We start from the raw sequence: 16,644 nt of genomic DNA on the forward strand, positions 1-16,644 counted from the left end.
ATACACACACATGTACACCCACATGCATGATGCACACTCATTGTAGGCGTATACTATATTGAAGTAACACATAAAGCCACGCGCACACACACACACACACACACACACACACACACACACACACACACACACACACACATCCACACACACTCATAAGCATGTTCACATACACAAAGTCATATACACACAACCTCCCGACCAGGCAGCCCCATACTTGCAGTCTGCTAACAATTATAACAATTAGTGGTTCGGCATTGCCAGCCAGCCACACTGCCTGTTTATAATGTGATCGAACACAAATGTCATAACAGTGAAGTTTTGAGACAAACAAGCTGCATTATCAACATGATGCCTGAAAGTCACGTGGCCACTAAAATATAGAAAAGAGAGAGTTGGTGCAACGGGTATGTTATGGAGCCGGAGAACGGAGGAAGTCTGCACATTTATTAAACCTTTTGCAGCAAGCCCTCAAATTTCTTTCTTCTTTTTTTTCTTTTTCACCTTTGAAATATGTATCAGGGGTTGCACAGATTAGTTATGCAGAGGTGGGATCTGAAGAGCTGGCAAACCAAAAAGGTTAGACTAACTGAATAGAAGGATCTGTGGAGAGTTGTCTGGTTGCACGGGCATAGGATATATCTAATATACTGCATTGTAGTTTTTTTTTTTTTAACAGACGACATTTTGACCTGTCACATTAGGAAAAGCCTACGTGTAAATGATTATGTTTGATGATGAGTTCATTGCACAGGATATATCTAGAAATGTTCACATTCATCCACAAAGAATAGCCACAGCAGCTTTCATGGAGATTTCACTTTGCAAAAAGCAAAAGCAAAACATGGTGAAGGTCAAATGAGTGTGTAATGCTTGTGCAGGTGAGTGTGTATCGAGTGTGCCCGCAGCATCATGTCACGTTCAGAGGGATGGAAGGTTCGGCTGCATCAGGGCACAGCAGGAGACGCATTCACGGCTGCTGCTGAATTGAGGAGCTCTAACTGGATTAACGGGGAGGAGAAGTCACAAGTGAATAAAATGTGTGTGTGTGTGTGTGTGTGTGATGACCCACCATCATCCATGGATCAAAACTGGTTTTGTCTGTGCATTATTCTTTTGGAAACTCCAAAACACACACACACACACACACACACCTCTGTAACTTTATTTCTGGACAACAAAACAGAAAAAGGTGTTCTTACAGAAGACATTTTGACATGCCACAGTAAGGAAACCACAGGTGTGAATAATAAAAAAATGAACGATTCCTGAGTTTCATTAAGCTGCTTCAGTTTCAGGGTCCTTCCATCGTGCACGCTGACTCGCTGACTGTCACACTGTCATTACTTACTGGGACAAAACCATATTAATGTTATTAGTAACACCTGTGCTTTTCCTCCTGTGACAAGTCAAAATGTCTGCTGTGAAAAAAGGCTGCGACATTCCTCTTTTATTAGACTTTTTATCCTCACATCTTCTCCGGTGACTGTGGCCATTATTTTTACAGCAGCGCGTGTAGGACTTCCGCTGATAAATGTCAAGTAATCTGCACAAAACAATGTTAAATATTTAATTCGAAATGTACCAAATTATTAATTAAAGTATCAAAATTTAATATGCATCTATATTTGCATAGCATGACAATTTCTTTTTTTTATTTAACAGTCCATGGGGTATTTTTGTGTTCCATAACAACCTTCCATGATGTTACTTAAGGAAAAAAGGGGTAATAAAAGACGTGTTTTTATCAATTAACGATTAATTTTTTTCCCCAGCCGTGCATAAACATGTGATTTCAGTGTGGTCTATCAATATCTTGACGTTTGGAAATGAGTCCCTCTCCATGTGGGCCAGGTGGGTTGAGGGGGTCTCCCTATCTCTAAAAGCATGTATAACAATGAAGTGGCTAGCATTAGCTGTTTGCAAGTGTTCATCTTGATTATTTCCGTTGTATCTATGTCTAGGAAGTGACGTTTTCTTGAATTTTCCATCTCAAATAAAAGTTACAAAAATTTGCAGATAGCGTTCTTCATTTTGGACTCTCTGGTCCCTCAAAGGTCAGCAATGTCAAAACGGAGTCCACTGCAGAAAATACAGTTTGTGTGGGATGAAATTTGTGTCAATTGTGTGCTTGAAGACTAGGTAGTGTACCTTTAAGAAAATAGAAAGTTAACTGTGTCGCCGGCTGGACAAGAAGAAGACCAACTGATAAAGAAGATGCAGATCCAGAAGGTGTTGAGCAAACCACCGAGGCCTTCCAGTGGATCGACGATGATCCAACTACATCCGTCCCTCTCTGTCTGTCCTCTTCGATCTCTCCAGTCCTCTGTCTTCCTGGCAGGCAGCGGTCTATCCTACACTGGGACCGAAGCCTCCTCGGCAGACAGCGGCCCTAATTCCATTAATTATAAACCAATATGCCGCTGGCAGCCACTCTGGAGAGGACTTTACCCAGCGCTGGCATCTGTTCAGCGCAAACACAGCGAGAGATGAAGGGATGGAGGGAGGAGAAAACAAGGACATCTCTGACTCCCGCGATGGGTGAAGCATGGTGCTGTGCAGGGGAATAGATGGGGGGATGAAGAAAGGGGTTGGTGAGGTTTTACAAGTTCTTGTCTTTCATAAGGGTGCTTAAAGTAGCAATCCAAGAAGGTTTAATCCAGATGGAGAGAGTGACTGTTGCTAGTTTAAGAAGAAGAAACACTTATATTTAAAGAATACAGCCCTTTATTTAGAAAGATAAGGAAGGACCTTCACTGTGAGGGAAATTAATGATAGATGTCCGTTTCTGGAAGTTAACTAACCCTGACCTGGGACTGTCCATAAACTGTCCATTTCTTTGGATTTCAATTGTTTTCCGAATAAATAGTGGCTCACTGCCCCAAAATTACACCCAGGGCCTCGGACAAATTTGTTGTTTTGTGGTTTGTTCCCCTGCAAGAATTATGGTCCTTGATTTTTCTTGTTTCCTGCCCCAGCGTGTTTTCACCTTGTAAGTCTCCAATTCGTCAAAGCGCTGCAATATCCTGTCCTACACCTTTCTGTTTTGCACTGCTCATTTCACCTCATTCTGAATGAAATTGTCCTCGTAAATGCGTATCAGGGTTTACTATATGACTGTGAGACGCCACGGGCCCTTTCCAGTGTTTCTGTTGTTACAGATCAGTGGTAAAATGGCGGATATATTGGTGTGTGTTTGCTGTAATGGTCCTTGCTGCGATGTGATAACACATTGGAAAAGGAAAAAAGGAAACAAAGAAACAGAAGACATATAACAGGCTGCTAATTCATTCACACCAGAACTGCACACGCTTACACCCAAACAAATACACACGCACACATGCATTTAAAGTGCAAAAGTATGTTACCAAAGTGGAAGCTGTTTACTCCCTCATCATTAATAAAATATACACACAAACAAGCACATTGAAACACACAGGATGCACAGGATCACTGATAAAAGCGCTAAGGTATTGTTGTATTCCTTTGCTGTGTTAGTGTCAAATTATAGCGAAAAATAAGTAACATTAAGCAGCAATAGTGGAAGTTAAATAAAAAATAAACAAAATGTGCATCAATAGGCAGATTAAAATGATTTATGTAATGGAAGAAGATTTAAATGATGATTAATCATAATAAAATAAGGTGATATCTGGATTTAGTTTGCCCACCGCTGCCCATAACTTCTGCTGTGCTTTAATCATAATTTGTTTAAGGTGTTACAGTTACTTGTTTGATATCTGCAACGTGCGTTTTCAAAAGAAACCCAAACTAGTGAGGGGGGAAAGGTAAGCTGCTTCCTGTATCACAGAGCAGCCTTAATGTGATTTTCAGCTCTAATTAGAGTTAAGTCACTTAGAGTGTTGTAATGATGTTTGGCTCACTGAGCAGCAGACGCCGTCCATCAGCCAAATGAAATATTAAACTGACCTACCGATGGATTACGCTTTGTGCGTGTGTGTGTGTGCGTGTGAGTGTGTGTTGATTAATTTTTGCAGTTGTGTCAAGAGACGACAGACCTCCTCTGTAGCACACTGTGTGTCCATTGCCGCCACACACAGTAAACACACACACACAAACACACAACAGAGACCGACAAATGCACACATACACAAATTTCTGACCTACATTCACTGTACACAAACAACAGGGTGTCAGGAGGGGCATTGCAACAAATGCGTGTGTGTTGGGGGTGAAAATCTGTAAGTGCACTGGGCCGTGAATCTAATGAAAGATTTGTGTTATCTTCGTGGCAAATAATTCATGATCCCGCATCCATAATGATCGCAGAACGACTCGACTTGTCCTCCCCTCGGTCTCTGTCACTCTCCCCCATGAACCATGTTTTATTTAAATTGTCACATGGAGCAGAAACTAGTAAATAAGTACAGCTACAATGGGCAATTCCCAGCTTTTTATTCCCACATGACTCTTAAGCCCGATTCGAGCCAAAGGAAAGGGGCTTTGACTTATATGTAACCTTTTCTGCAGTTTTACAGAACAACATGGATCATGTAATGAATGACACACCCCTGAAAATAACCATTACCAGTCAGACTCACAGATGAAATATTGTATTATAGTGGGAGCTCACAAATACTATAAAATGGGCTCCAGCTGGATTGACTCCATGTCACAGAGCCAGACTTGAATGGATAACAATGTTGTACCTGCTACATCTAATAAAGGAATTAAGAGAGGTAAAAAAGAAACATCACAGAGACTTGGCTTCGCTTTAAGTTCACTGGCCAGAGCCATGTTGAGTGTGTTTGCTTCATTGTAGGTCAGTGTGTGCACACCCACTAACTACAGCCAGGGCCCCGGCATATAAAACCCTAAATAATATGTCTGCATTTAGAGAAATCATCGGGTGTCGCTGCGGAATGCGACACCATTGTGGTGAGGCCTTTTCACAAAAGAGCAAACAACAAGCGGAGAAAGCCAGAGAAGGGACAATATCTGTAGTTACGTTGATACAATGGGATCGACACATATATTTCACGGCTTTAATCAACAAGGGTGTTTTAGTATCATGTGTTGGTCTAAATCTTCTTTTAGAAGCCGTCACAAATTGTCTTAGGAACACTTTCCTTTTGAGTCAAAATGTCTGCTGTGACATTTTGCCTTGCTCTATTACACCTTTGAAGTGAAAATATACTCTGGCTTGGAGTGTAGGGTTTTTACCTTGTTCCAAAGAAACCCTCAGACCCTCATACATACATACATACATACATACATACATACATACATAAGGTACATACTGTACTGTGTCACTAAAGGAGGAAAACAGTGTGGGAACTGGACAGAATAGCCCCTCCAAAACTAGACTCTTATTGTAAAAAGAACTATGGTACACTGACAAGAGTTCTGGATATAGAGCTAGACTCAGGGCTTTATGCTCAAATATCAAAATATTACTATCTTTATAGTATGCTGTAGGAAACATCAACCCGGTCTAACAGCAGTTTGTGAAATGGTCACAATATTTAATCTACGAAATCATGTACACGTCTATTTTTTTATGTTGGTTAGGACGATTTCTAAAGTAATGTATTAAAATGGAAAGCAGATCATATAAAAACTCAATTAACAAGTCACAAAACAGCTATAATACACCCACCTAGCTACAAATAATACTCCAACGAGGACATGTTGTGGTTGGAGATACAACATTTATTTGGTCTCAGATGTGATAAAAAGATGTTAACGTTTCTATGACCATTAAACTGCTTTGGAACTGTGCCAGGGGTTGGTGCTAAAGCAATAGCATATGTATCTGATATCAATTTATCAATCTGGTATCAACTCTCAGGCCAATAACGAAAATAAACTTTTTTCTCAAAATGTCAAACTATTCCTTTAAAGACAGCTAGGTTCTGGCATAGTACAGTATGTAAATTAACTTGAATTTGGGTGGGTCATCTGGTTAGTAGTGCATAGTTAAAATGCATTTTCCCAGTGCGACATGGTACGAATGCTGGTGGGAATATGTTGGATACGAAGCCTGGATGCTACGCAGGCTACGCATGATCTTCGTTTCGTCTTGATAAACAAAAGTTGACAAGAAACACAGTCTATAGGAAAGCCTTCCTGCTCTGATATCCTAAACACATGCAAAGACGCACACACACATGATTGCATATACACATACACAGCCGCATGTCTGAGTTGATCATATTTGCCATCGAAGTCCTATGATTGTAACATAAACAAAACGGAGCACAAAGAGGGAGGTCTGAGCCCTGTAGTCACCTGAGTACTCACAGACACGAAGGTGTGTGTTTACGTGTGTGTGTTTTCCTTTGCACGTAAGAAAACCGGGTGACCTTGTTGCTCTCTGCCAGACAAAATGAATTCATCACAGTTCATGCAAGCTCTTTTGTTGAACCATCACATCTTACCCGCCACCTCCCCCCCACTAACCCACTGCCATTTAGAATAACAGATGAATAAATGGACGAGGGGGAAAAAACAGTGGACTGAAACCACAGTGGAACTCAGTAATGGTCAGCCAGGCCCACCACGCCTCGGCAAATGTTTGTCCAAACCTGTTATTTCTGGCATTGTACTGTCTCAAAGAGATCATTTTATTCTCCAAGAGGAATGCAGCAGCTATAAATAGTCAGGAGATGAAGGAGGGGAAATCAGAGATTTGTAGAGTAATTACAGAGCCCGAGTCGAACCCTTCTGTTATGGCTCATTTTTCATCAACCTCTGTCTCCACGACTGTCTGACTGACTGACCGACTGAGGTAAAATAGCTGTTTTCTCGATGGGAAATGCATGTCTGACCTGATATTTGACCTCTGTTTCTTCTATATGTGCTTTGATTCACTCAAGATTCCCAAGATTTAAAGGACCAGTTTGAGAAATACGCTGGTTTATCGTGAAACCCAGATTTGAGTGAGAAAAGGATGCAGTTTCATCGTTGTAATGCTGTTGATCAGATCAGAATCCACATGTTAGTTTAATATTTAGCCGGGCTTAGCCCAAAGACTGCAACCTGAGAGCTTAGCTCTGTCGATATGAAAGAAAAAAACACATCTTTTCTTCAAGTCCACAACCCCAGCTTTTCCATCAGTGTCACAGAGTTGCGTCAAACATTTCCGACATTAACCATTGCTCGCGTCTGGAGAAGCCGGAGTGCTGATTGGGATTTACCATCCTAAATCTGGGGCTCTCTGTTTGGCACGGCTGGCTGGCCTGCTCTGGTCCTTTTCCTCCAACAGCACACAGCTCACCTCAGAGCCACATTACTCACCTCCTGACGTTTCAGGTAAACAAGGCAGACGACGAAATGAACGACAGGAAACAAAATGTTGTATCAACACATGAAGTAAAGCTCAGGAGTTTGTGTCCAGCGGTAAGAAAATGAACGGGAGGAAAATGTGCCATGCCATGCTCACCTGTGCTCATTATTTGTATGATTTAAGTTACATTTTCAGCAAGCCTTAACGTGTGTCATCACACAAAAAACACAATATAACAGGAAATCATGCTAGAAACTCGTCAACACAACGAGCAGAGCGAACACAGCCAACAAATGACGCCCTAACACCCTGCTCTTTGGTTTTCTGTGCAAACTGAAGCCAGGCAAGTTGCCTTGACAGCACTTGTGTTAAATGATCTTTGCAGAGTATAAAAGGACTTTTCAGCTGACTTCTCATGTTGCAGTCAGACAGACCTCATAGGCAAATGTGTCCAACAATTTAGAATAACTGGAAATAAATGGCAAGTAATGGCACGGCCCGCTGCTCAGATGACGACCAACAATCTGGAGAAAGGAGGCTGCAATGATGGGAAATGTGCAACAGGAATTACACACTGAAAAAGTAATGAGTTATTTGAAAAGACAAAGGGGGATTTAAAATGAGGTTTGCAAATAGATCTGCAATAGTATGCACATGCTCTGGGAGAATGTAAGTTGTCCCTGTTATATGTTGTTTATTCATTACTGGACGTGTTTTTTTTTTTTCTGAGACACTTTGTTCGGCGTTGTACTTTCTTTTGTTGTGGTATGAGAGGGTAGGAGGTAGATGTGGAGGGGAAAAGATGCAAATGGAAGTGTTTCAGAGCACTGTCACCAATCATGGAGAAAGTATATCTCCATGAGGCTTAAACTCAACATGGACTGGCTTCTTGAGGACCGAGAGAGGAAAAGTAGACGCGTTGAGGTTCTGCTTTACGTGGATCTAGGTGATTTTTGGTAGGATTTTTCCGCCTGTGAAAATTCTGTGCTGCTCACTCAGGGTGAGTGAGCAGCCATCTATGTGACCTTTCATATACAGTTGACAATGATGAATAATCTAAAGGGAAATTCAAACTCATTTAACATAGTCTTGTAAATTTACCCAAAAGACCAAAGCTGTTGTTGTTGTAAAGTGGTTAATATGTGTAGGTCAGTCCTTTAAAAAATGGTAAAATACAACCACAGGTTTCATTTCCTCTTGAAGACAGCATGAAGACATTTTTATTCCCAGAGAAATGTCGCCCCTGTGTGGAAATTATGTTGTAGGCTACTGCACCAACCTGGCTTGGACTGTACTTGCAAGACAGTAACAGATTTGAATGTTTTGCTCTTTATTGTATTTTCCATTGCTTGTATACTTTTTATAAATGTGTGCAAATGTTTACCACAACTTAATTTAACAGGGAACCCATGATCCCCTGATGTCCCAATAGGATGAATGTGCAGGATTCATATCTTCTTAGGCCTACACAGAGTGCATAGAAAGTACACCCCCTTGAAGGTTTCAGGTTTTATTGTTGTACATGAACACACGTGATGTCAATTCAACTAATTATGTAACCTCCGCACTGCCCCAGCCACTGTGCCGCGTGCATAGGCCGCAACATGTGCAACGACGTAGGTTACGTTTGATTAAAGATGAAGGCAGAATCGAGAGGCAACTGAAACGTTGGTTCCCCCCAAACTGCACCACAACCCCCGGGGCAAACATTCTATTCTTCCGGATGGAAAGACGACATCTGTGGGATAACAAAACACCGCTGAAGATACAACCTGCTGCTAGATAACAGGTAGAAAAAAAAACAAATTTAGCTAGCTGACAGTTTGAAAAGAGGGGGGAACCATGCTTAATTTCTTTCTCAGTAACTTTAATATTGTGTAAATTCTCATAAATCATCTTATAAAACAGCTCGGCGTCATACTCATTAAAGATAAGATAGGTTGCTAGGTAACTAGGACTACGGTTGAAAGTTAGCCGACTGGCTAACACTGGCCCCGAAAAACGATGCATTAACTAGCTATATTCTCAGGATATTGGATACATGTAGTCTACTACAGCAACAAAGAAAGAAAAAAATATAATTAAATAAATACAAAGTGTATTCACCATGTCAAATTTGGAAACAATTGTGTTACATGGGTAGCTAAGTCTTTTGTATGATTTGAAGTGAATTTCACTGGTCTTTTTAAAATGTCTTAAAACAATAACTAAACAAAATGTGAAATGTTGCAGAGATAAAATGCAGACATCATAAAAACAAACACAATTGACTGGTCTTGTTCGAAAAAAGGAGCCACGCTTTGCGCCACTTTAGGCAACGCTGCGTGTCCGAATCACGTGCAGAGTGATGAGATCATACGTGAAGTTAGCGGCGCGGGAGCAAGCGGGCTCTGGGAAATTTGGGAGCAGGCGGCTCATGAAACAAAGTAGTTAACTACATTTTCAACGAGATATTATTAGGCCATGAATAATTTGCGATTGTAACCAGCATTCGTCTTTTGGAGGCAGAAGTTAACCGGATGAATGTGGCTATGGAAGCGGAGAACCAAAACGGGGTGAGTGAACTGCAAAGCCTACCCTTAATGCTAGCGTTAGCTAACTGTTACCCGCCTGCAACGTCAGAGCAAATCTAGCTAGCATAACAATGTTATGGTATTTAAGTAACGTTAAGTCTGTGTCAAATTTAACGTTCTTATATATTCATTGCCAGATTAGTCCATCACACATTGTGAACGTTTTAATTTTTTCGTTTAGCTCATTTTACTTAAAATCGACCAAGCTTGAAAAATAATGTAACAATGGCCTGAGGTTCACCATGCTAGTTTACTTTAGGAAAGTAGCTAGCTAAGCTGACTAAAGAGTGACACTTGGTTAAACATTGGAGCTTTTTGTCCAACCGTATCATTGTTTGTCAAAACTAGCTTGCTAATAGCTACAAATGTGAGTTTTTTGGGGGGGAGTGTGCTCATTAATAAATGAATGGACACCTCAAATGAAATGAACAATTGTCCGTAATGATAGTGACTGCAGGTGCATCAGCTAAGTCAGACTTCAAAGACACCTAAGGACCTACTGTTTATTTTAGTTATTGGACTTCAATGAGTGATGATTAAATAGTGGTCAGTAAGTGTTGTCTGGTCAGAATGGATCATGCTGGTGGTTTTCTTTTGATTTGATTTCATTACCACACTTGCACTAAATTTAAAACTCTTCCTGTGTACCTAAAATTGGATTTACTAGTACTAAAACTGAAGTAGCGCAGAGATCGTGAAGTGACTGATGGTCAGCCACTGTGGTACAAGCACGAGCCAATCCCCTGGGGGCACGTGTCGCTCACTATAACAGCAGTTGCCATTGGCTGATTGCTTTTGCCACTGTTGCACAGCGACACGAACCGATCCCCTGGCCGCTCACTGTCCCCCCTTCACGCCGTTTTACCATGACACCAGGGGGTCAACATTGGCCTATGTAGTATAGTGGCTGATCATCAGCCACTTTTTGATCTTGTTTTCTCTTTAAAACTGAGTGCTTGACTTCATCCTAGCGGGAAACGACTCAATCACACCAGATCCATGCTGAGTCAAGTCACTTCATACTGTTCCACAAGGTGATTGCGGTTGTTCCTTACTGGCACTGAAGTATACTAAAAAATGTTTTTTAATCATTTTAAGTTCACATCCAGCTGTCCGTCTGAGAACAGCAGCAGTTCCTCCACGCTTGATGTGCTACCTGCAGAAAACCACGACGAGAGCCTGACCCACCACACCCCTCGCCACGGCACGGTTATCCCCAACCGGATTTTTGTCGGGGGAATTGACTACAGGGTGAGAGCTGCAGACGTACACTGGCATCTTTTGATCTTAAGTTTCCTGTTTGTAGAGGGTTACAAACTAGACAACAGCAAAGCACGCAAAATAAGCAAAGGTCAAGAGGATAAGATTGTGAGATGAGAATAAATACTGTACAATAAACAGAAATAAATAACTTCTTTCCTAACGGCTCTCTACTGGCTAATTCAGCCATAAAAAAAAGCAAAAAACATGCTTTGTAAAACTTAGTCAACAATCAAATGTCAATTGTTAGTGTTCCTCTAAATTCTGCATTAAAAGTTACACATTGCATTTATCATTAAGTAACCTTCCATGTCTTGGCTTTATGTAACACTCCTTCCTAACTTTGTCCTGTTGGCTCTAATTTGAACATTTGCATTTAGTCACAAAATCATTTAGTCCAAAATCTGCTGGGAAGTGTACCACAAAAACAACACTTGTATATAACTATCATTGTAAGGTGAAGATTAAAGTATGGCGTTTACATGTTCTCCAACCAACTTTTATGCAGATGTTTTACAGATCTCTTGGTGCATCCGACTAATATTTGCTGCAAAATGGGCAAAATTCTGGAAATGAACCAAAACAAATCAGCAACCGCTATACCTTCTTTTGAATTAACATGAAAAATGTGTGTGTCTATGAAGGTCAATGAGAACGACCTGCGACATGTCTTCTCTCAACATGGTGCCGTCAAAGAGGTGAAGATTGTGATAGATCGCTCAGGAATGTCGAAGGGGTGAGTTAATGTCGTCATTCCTGTCATGTACTGTTGGTGACTGAATTATTAATGGATGCAGCCATGACTTTCTGTCCTTACACACATTTACAGTCCGCCAAGTAAAAACATAATTGGTCTTGATTCTGCCCCTTTCATCAACAGATATGGCTTTGTTACATTTGAGACTCAAGATGATGCAATGAAAGTCCTTCATAATGTAAGTGAAGCAGGCTAAAAGTGTCTCAAACTAAACTTAAGGTGCATATAATGATGTAGTTCATCTGCCAAAATGTATTATCTAATGTGGCATCTTCTCTCCCCCCCCCCTCAAACTGCAATATTAAAGGCTAATGGCATCTGTTTTAACGATAAGAAGCTGAGCATTGGTCAGGCTGTCCGCAAGCAGCAAGGTCCAGGACAAAGTAAGTTGACTGTGTGAATTCCCTTGTGTGATACTAGGCATTCCCCTCATCCCACAGTGGCACTGCCACGCTCCAGTATATCACCTTCCACTCAGCATTGCAGCTGTAGTTCACCCGTTTGACAACCAAATTCACTCACCATTTGTGATTGCCTTAAATGGGATTTTTGTCACAATTTCAGAAGCCAAATATCCCACTTTTTTACTGATAAAAAACAAAGTAAAGGAAAACTGTTTTACAACTGGACGAAAGTAGGAAGGTTAAGTTGAATCACATTTGCGTTCCAGGGCACAAATGCTGGCTTCTTTCAAACAGTTTCTCGCCCTTCAGGTGACATAATTAGTTTTTGATGGTTCTGAAATGTCCAGTTAACTGTTATGTGGTTTCCTTCTTTTCCCAGCTAAGAGTGTTTTTGTGACCATGCCTGACTCTGCCATACCTGTGCCGATGTCCTGTGGGGCCCTGCACCTGACCACGTCTGCAGGCTATCCCTACACCTACCACAACGGAGTGGCCTACTTCCACTGCCCCAACATGAGCTCTCCTGCCCACCACTGGCCTGTCAGTTGTCACTGATATCACACCCACCTAACACTTGACTTGAATAGCGTTGTTAAAACCATGTAATTCAAACTTAACACTTAACTTTAACATTAATGAGTTCCCTTTTCTCCGCTTTGCCTAACCAGAGAATTTGGCCCATGAGAGAGAGACAGCATTAAAACAAGCAAAATGTCAGTTGGTCAAAGCCACAACCCCAACCTCCACCTTGCTCCCCCTCTCCTCTTTAAAAGCTACAGAAATGGCACAGCCTAAAGAAATATCATTGTGAGACTGGCTCTAGTGACTGAAAGACTTCAGATCCAGTATTAGGGGACCACTAAGGTCTATATAAAAGAAACTTTAGATACAATATTAGGGGACCTTTTAAGTTTATGTTCTGGTTTGTGAATATTTGCTTCACAATTAATTCATTCTTGGAAAGCAAGGATCCATTTGTGTGGTGGAACATTTACTACAGGCTAAGGATGGTCGCTACACTCAAATGTTGTAAGTGTGTTTTTTGTTTTTTCTAGCAACCTGCTCCTCCAGTGACGCTTCCTCAGTCCCTTCCGCCGGTCTACCAGCCACCAGCCTATCACCACCACCAGGTCAGCCCAGCCCTGTAGCGATCCATGGATTTCTCACCATGTCCATGACCACTTTTATTTAGGTCTGCTTTCTCTCTTCTTTTCCCTCTGCCTAGTGTGCCCCAAACCAGTGTCATTGGAATGTGGTCCAGGTAGGCAAAATAAAGCCATTTCCTCCTTTTTAGTTCTGGAGAGTTTGGCCAATATTCACCTGTTGTGAATGTTTTTGTTCAGTCGCCGATGCCCTCCAGTCCAGTCATGTTCCCCCAGCAGTCAGAATATGTGTACCAGCCTGCTGATGGAGCCCCTTTCCAGCCTCCTCTGCCTGCCATGGAGGACACCACACCAGAGGTTTGTTTGGTGCAAAGACATACATTGTTATTTTTGAAATGTTATGTTGTAGCATTGGTATGACTTTATAAGCAAGAAAATGTCTTTCATTTTCTAGCTGCCAACTTCATGCTTTTTTCAGATATGTAATGCACTTGAGTACATATACTTTTAGTTTAATGGTGATTCTGCTGGTGTTAGTAAACTTGTTCTGAACTTACAACTTTAACGTGTTCTCACACTTTTGCAGTTTGTAGAGCCAACGACAGTGCAGCAGGTTTACCCATTTTATCCTCAGAGAACTGAAGGATTGACGCCGATTTTTCTGCAACATAACCCTGGAAAGGTAAAGAAAAGGGGGGCCTTGTTTATATAACCAAAACATTTTGGACATGACACAATTTGTGTATTCCTCTCCATTTAATTAAACCTTCCCTGAGTCCTAATGTCACTCTTTTTTATTTTTTTGCGACAGAATCCGATGTTTCCGCACTCGCGGGTCCATTTGAAGCCAAAGTATCGCCGCTACATCCATCACAAGGAGTACCACTACCTGCCAGAAGCCACCGCGCCTCCAGACGCCTCTCATGTAGGCTAAACCCACTGACTGCTGGTCAAGGGACAAATCCCACTCACAGCACCTCAACCTCTCGTGAGTTTAGTTCCTTCTCCTCGGATCCATCGGACAAATAATCTATCAACTGTTTGACCTGTGCCTAGCAACATAATGCAGTACGTTTCATGACATGTTTTCATGGCCTCTTTGCTGAGAGATTCTCTGTTGCCACCAACTCCAGGAATGCTCTCACCTTGTAAGACTCGCAGCGCTCGGATCTGTTTCGGTATTGATCGTTTAATACAGTTGGTTGATTGAGATTAACTCACTCCATTACAGTGGCTCACAATGCATAATAGTATTTACAGAAGTAGGGCTTAATGTCTCCTCAATTAACACATCAACTTAGCAATGATTTGAGTTTACACTAAATCATTTATTTTGCTAGTTGTGATAACACAATAACTCTAACTAAGATGACTAAACAATCCATCTTGAAATCTGTGACTCAAGATTTCCAGGTACAAATGTCTAAGTTCTTCAGCTTTTGTGATCCGTGACGTAGTCAGGAGATGGCCACAGCATGTTGGCATTCGGCCATCAAATGTCAAGCTTGAATTCTTTAGTTTTTTGCTGATCAAACTCAAGTTTAGTTTTAAAACCTGAACTGTACAATATGAGAACAAAGTCGGTTTAAGCAGTAACATTTAAAACCTGATTTATTCTTGGTTAACAATATGAGCAGGACATTCAAGGCCAGATCTAGTGTCTTTCCAAATTAAGTTGAGCGTAACTTGAACCCTTTTTCGATTGTTAAACTACTTTTAGTTTTGCATTTTTAGCGTTGTTGCAGCATCATAAGTCTCCTAGCTACATGCATACAGACACCATGCTAGAGCCGAGAATATCAAAGATGTATTTTCTTGCTGGGTCAACCCTTTTCACCGTTAATGTGCAGAGAAGCAATGCTGTACATCCTCTGCATCATTTGTTTGGCAGGATATGAAGAAGCAACGCAGATTTTTTTGGTATAGTAATTTGAGTCACTAAGTCAACATTTGGACGCTGTGAGTGAGCTGCTGCATCTTATTGCATCACCTCTGCTCAGCTTTATCGGTGATGGGACCTTTTGGCGTCCTCTGATCCATTCAGTCTGATGTGAAGAGATTTGTCTATCGTTTTTAAACCAGCTCTAATTGGTTTAATAATTTAGTAGCAGCAATAGGCGGCTGTGTTGTTGAAACGGTACAGAAGTAACAGCGACATGACCATTTTAATCCACACAGCGACGCATTTATAGAACAGAACATGTAAGAAACCAGTGTGCCTCGAGGATCTGGGTCTTGTTTGCTAACTGCTTTCAAAGCTGGACTTGGCTTGTTAAACTGCACCTTCCAAGTAACCGCAAATTCATTGGCCTTGCTCGGTAGTTTTAGTAATAATAAAGTAATAATTGAAATACTTAATTCAGTAACTGTAAGTGATTGGGAGATTCTCTCAAAAGTTATTTTTCAGTGTAAATTAGTTTCTTTTCTAGTTTTATTAAAAGTTCTGGATTGTTCTAGATTTGCAGGTTATGTGGTTGAGTTTGCTGTTTCTAAATATTTCACAAGCCTGCCTTGAAACTCATTACAGGTTGAATTACATTTAAATGCTTTTTATCCATTTTCTGTTCAGTTTGATGTATTTTTGCTTTTAATATAGTTAAAAATGTAGATGTACATTTTTCAGTGTGCTTTTCATGCCTTTGCAATTTCAGTTATTGTATTTTTAACTCCATATATTTAGTCTTGGCTCAAACTTGGGTTTTGTCTGCCGTTAAATGGTAAAACAGTATAACCAGAATAACCAAATCTAACCTATTTTTGTGATTTCTTTACATTGTCTTAAAGAGATATGTGCAGTACATATTTAACTCTGTTTTAACATCATCATTTTAAGTTCAGTGTGTTTGCAGTTCTTGAATGGAAATAAATGCTTCCCTTGGTATAGCAGCGGTGTTTTGCATTCATACGCAAAAATTCTGCATGAGTGATTAGTTGATTTTATGTTTGTGAATGGAGACCAGTGGTTGGATGGAAAAAATGAAATATGAAAAAATGAAATATGAAATGAAACATGTGATTGAAAGTGAATGTGCAAAACCGGTGAAATGCTTTTTACAACATCTAATTAGGTAATTCAACTCTTTATTATAGGACTCCTCAAATGATTTATGGAATTTCCATAAGAATGGAGCTCACAAGAGACAGATTTAAAAAAAGAAGTCAATTATACCAGCAAAGACCGAGATATACTCAATGTAATGGGTTGTGTTACAGAAATGCTTAATATTAAATTTCCCACAATGCAACTTGCATTTTACTGCATTACTGCATGCTGCAATCAAGCCAAATAATGACTGCGGTA

At 40.7% G+C, this 16,644-nt stretch overlaps 1 protein-coding gene across 5 annotated transcripts; it reads left to right on the forward strand.

Annotated features, from left to right (window-relative positions):
- Positions 1 to 9,580: 9,580 nt before the first annotated feature.
- Positions 9,581 to 16,223, forward strand: LOC117939653 (protein boule-like). Of its 5 annotated transcripts, none has more exons than XM_034865127.1 (11): positions 9,581 to 9,801; positions 10,929 to 11,070; positions 11,724 to 11,815; positions 11,960 to 12,014; positions 12,144 to 12,219; positions 12,620 to 12,780; positions 13,296 to 13,370; positions 13,466 to 13,501; positions 13,584 to 13,700; positions 13,930 to 14,025; positions 14,155 to 16,223. In XM_034865127.1, the coding sequence occupies exons 1-11, from the start codon at positions 9,770 to 9,772 to the stop codon at positions 14,275 to 14,277; spliced, it is 1,005 nt and encodes a 334-aa protein (XP_034721018.1). In that variant the 5' UTR covers positions 9,581 to 9,769; the 3' UTR covers positions 14,278 to 16,223. The 5 variants fall into 5 exon arrangements, with proteins under 5 accessions (XP_034721018.1, XP_034721020.1, XP_034721017.1 ...); XM_034865129.1 differs by having other exon boundaries at positions 9,595 to 9,801; positions 10,918 to 11,070; positions 13,930 to 14,036; XM_034865126.1 differs by having other exon boundaries at positions 9,595 to 9,801; positions 10,918 to 11,070.
- Positions 16,224 to 16,644: the final 421 nt, after the last annotated feature.

This window comes from Etheostoma cragini, chromosome 24 (assembly GCF_013103735.1).
Source record: "Etheostoma cragini isolate CJK2018 chromosome 24, CSU_Ecrag_1.0, whole genome shotgun sequence".
Classification (NCBI taxonomy): domain Eukaryota; kingdom Metazoa; phylum Chordata; class Actinopteri; order Perciformes; family Percidae; genus Etheostoma; species Etheostoma cragini.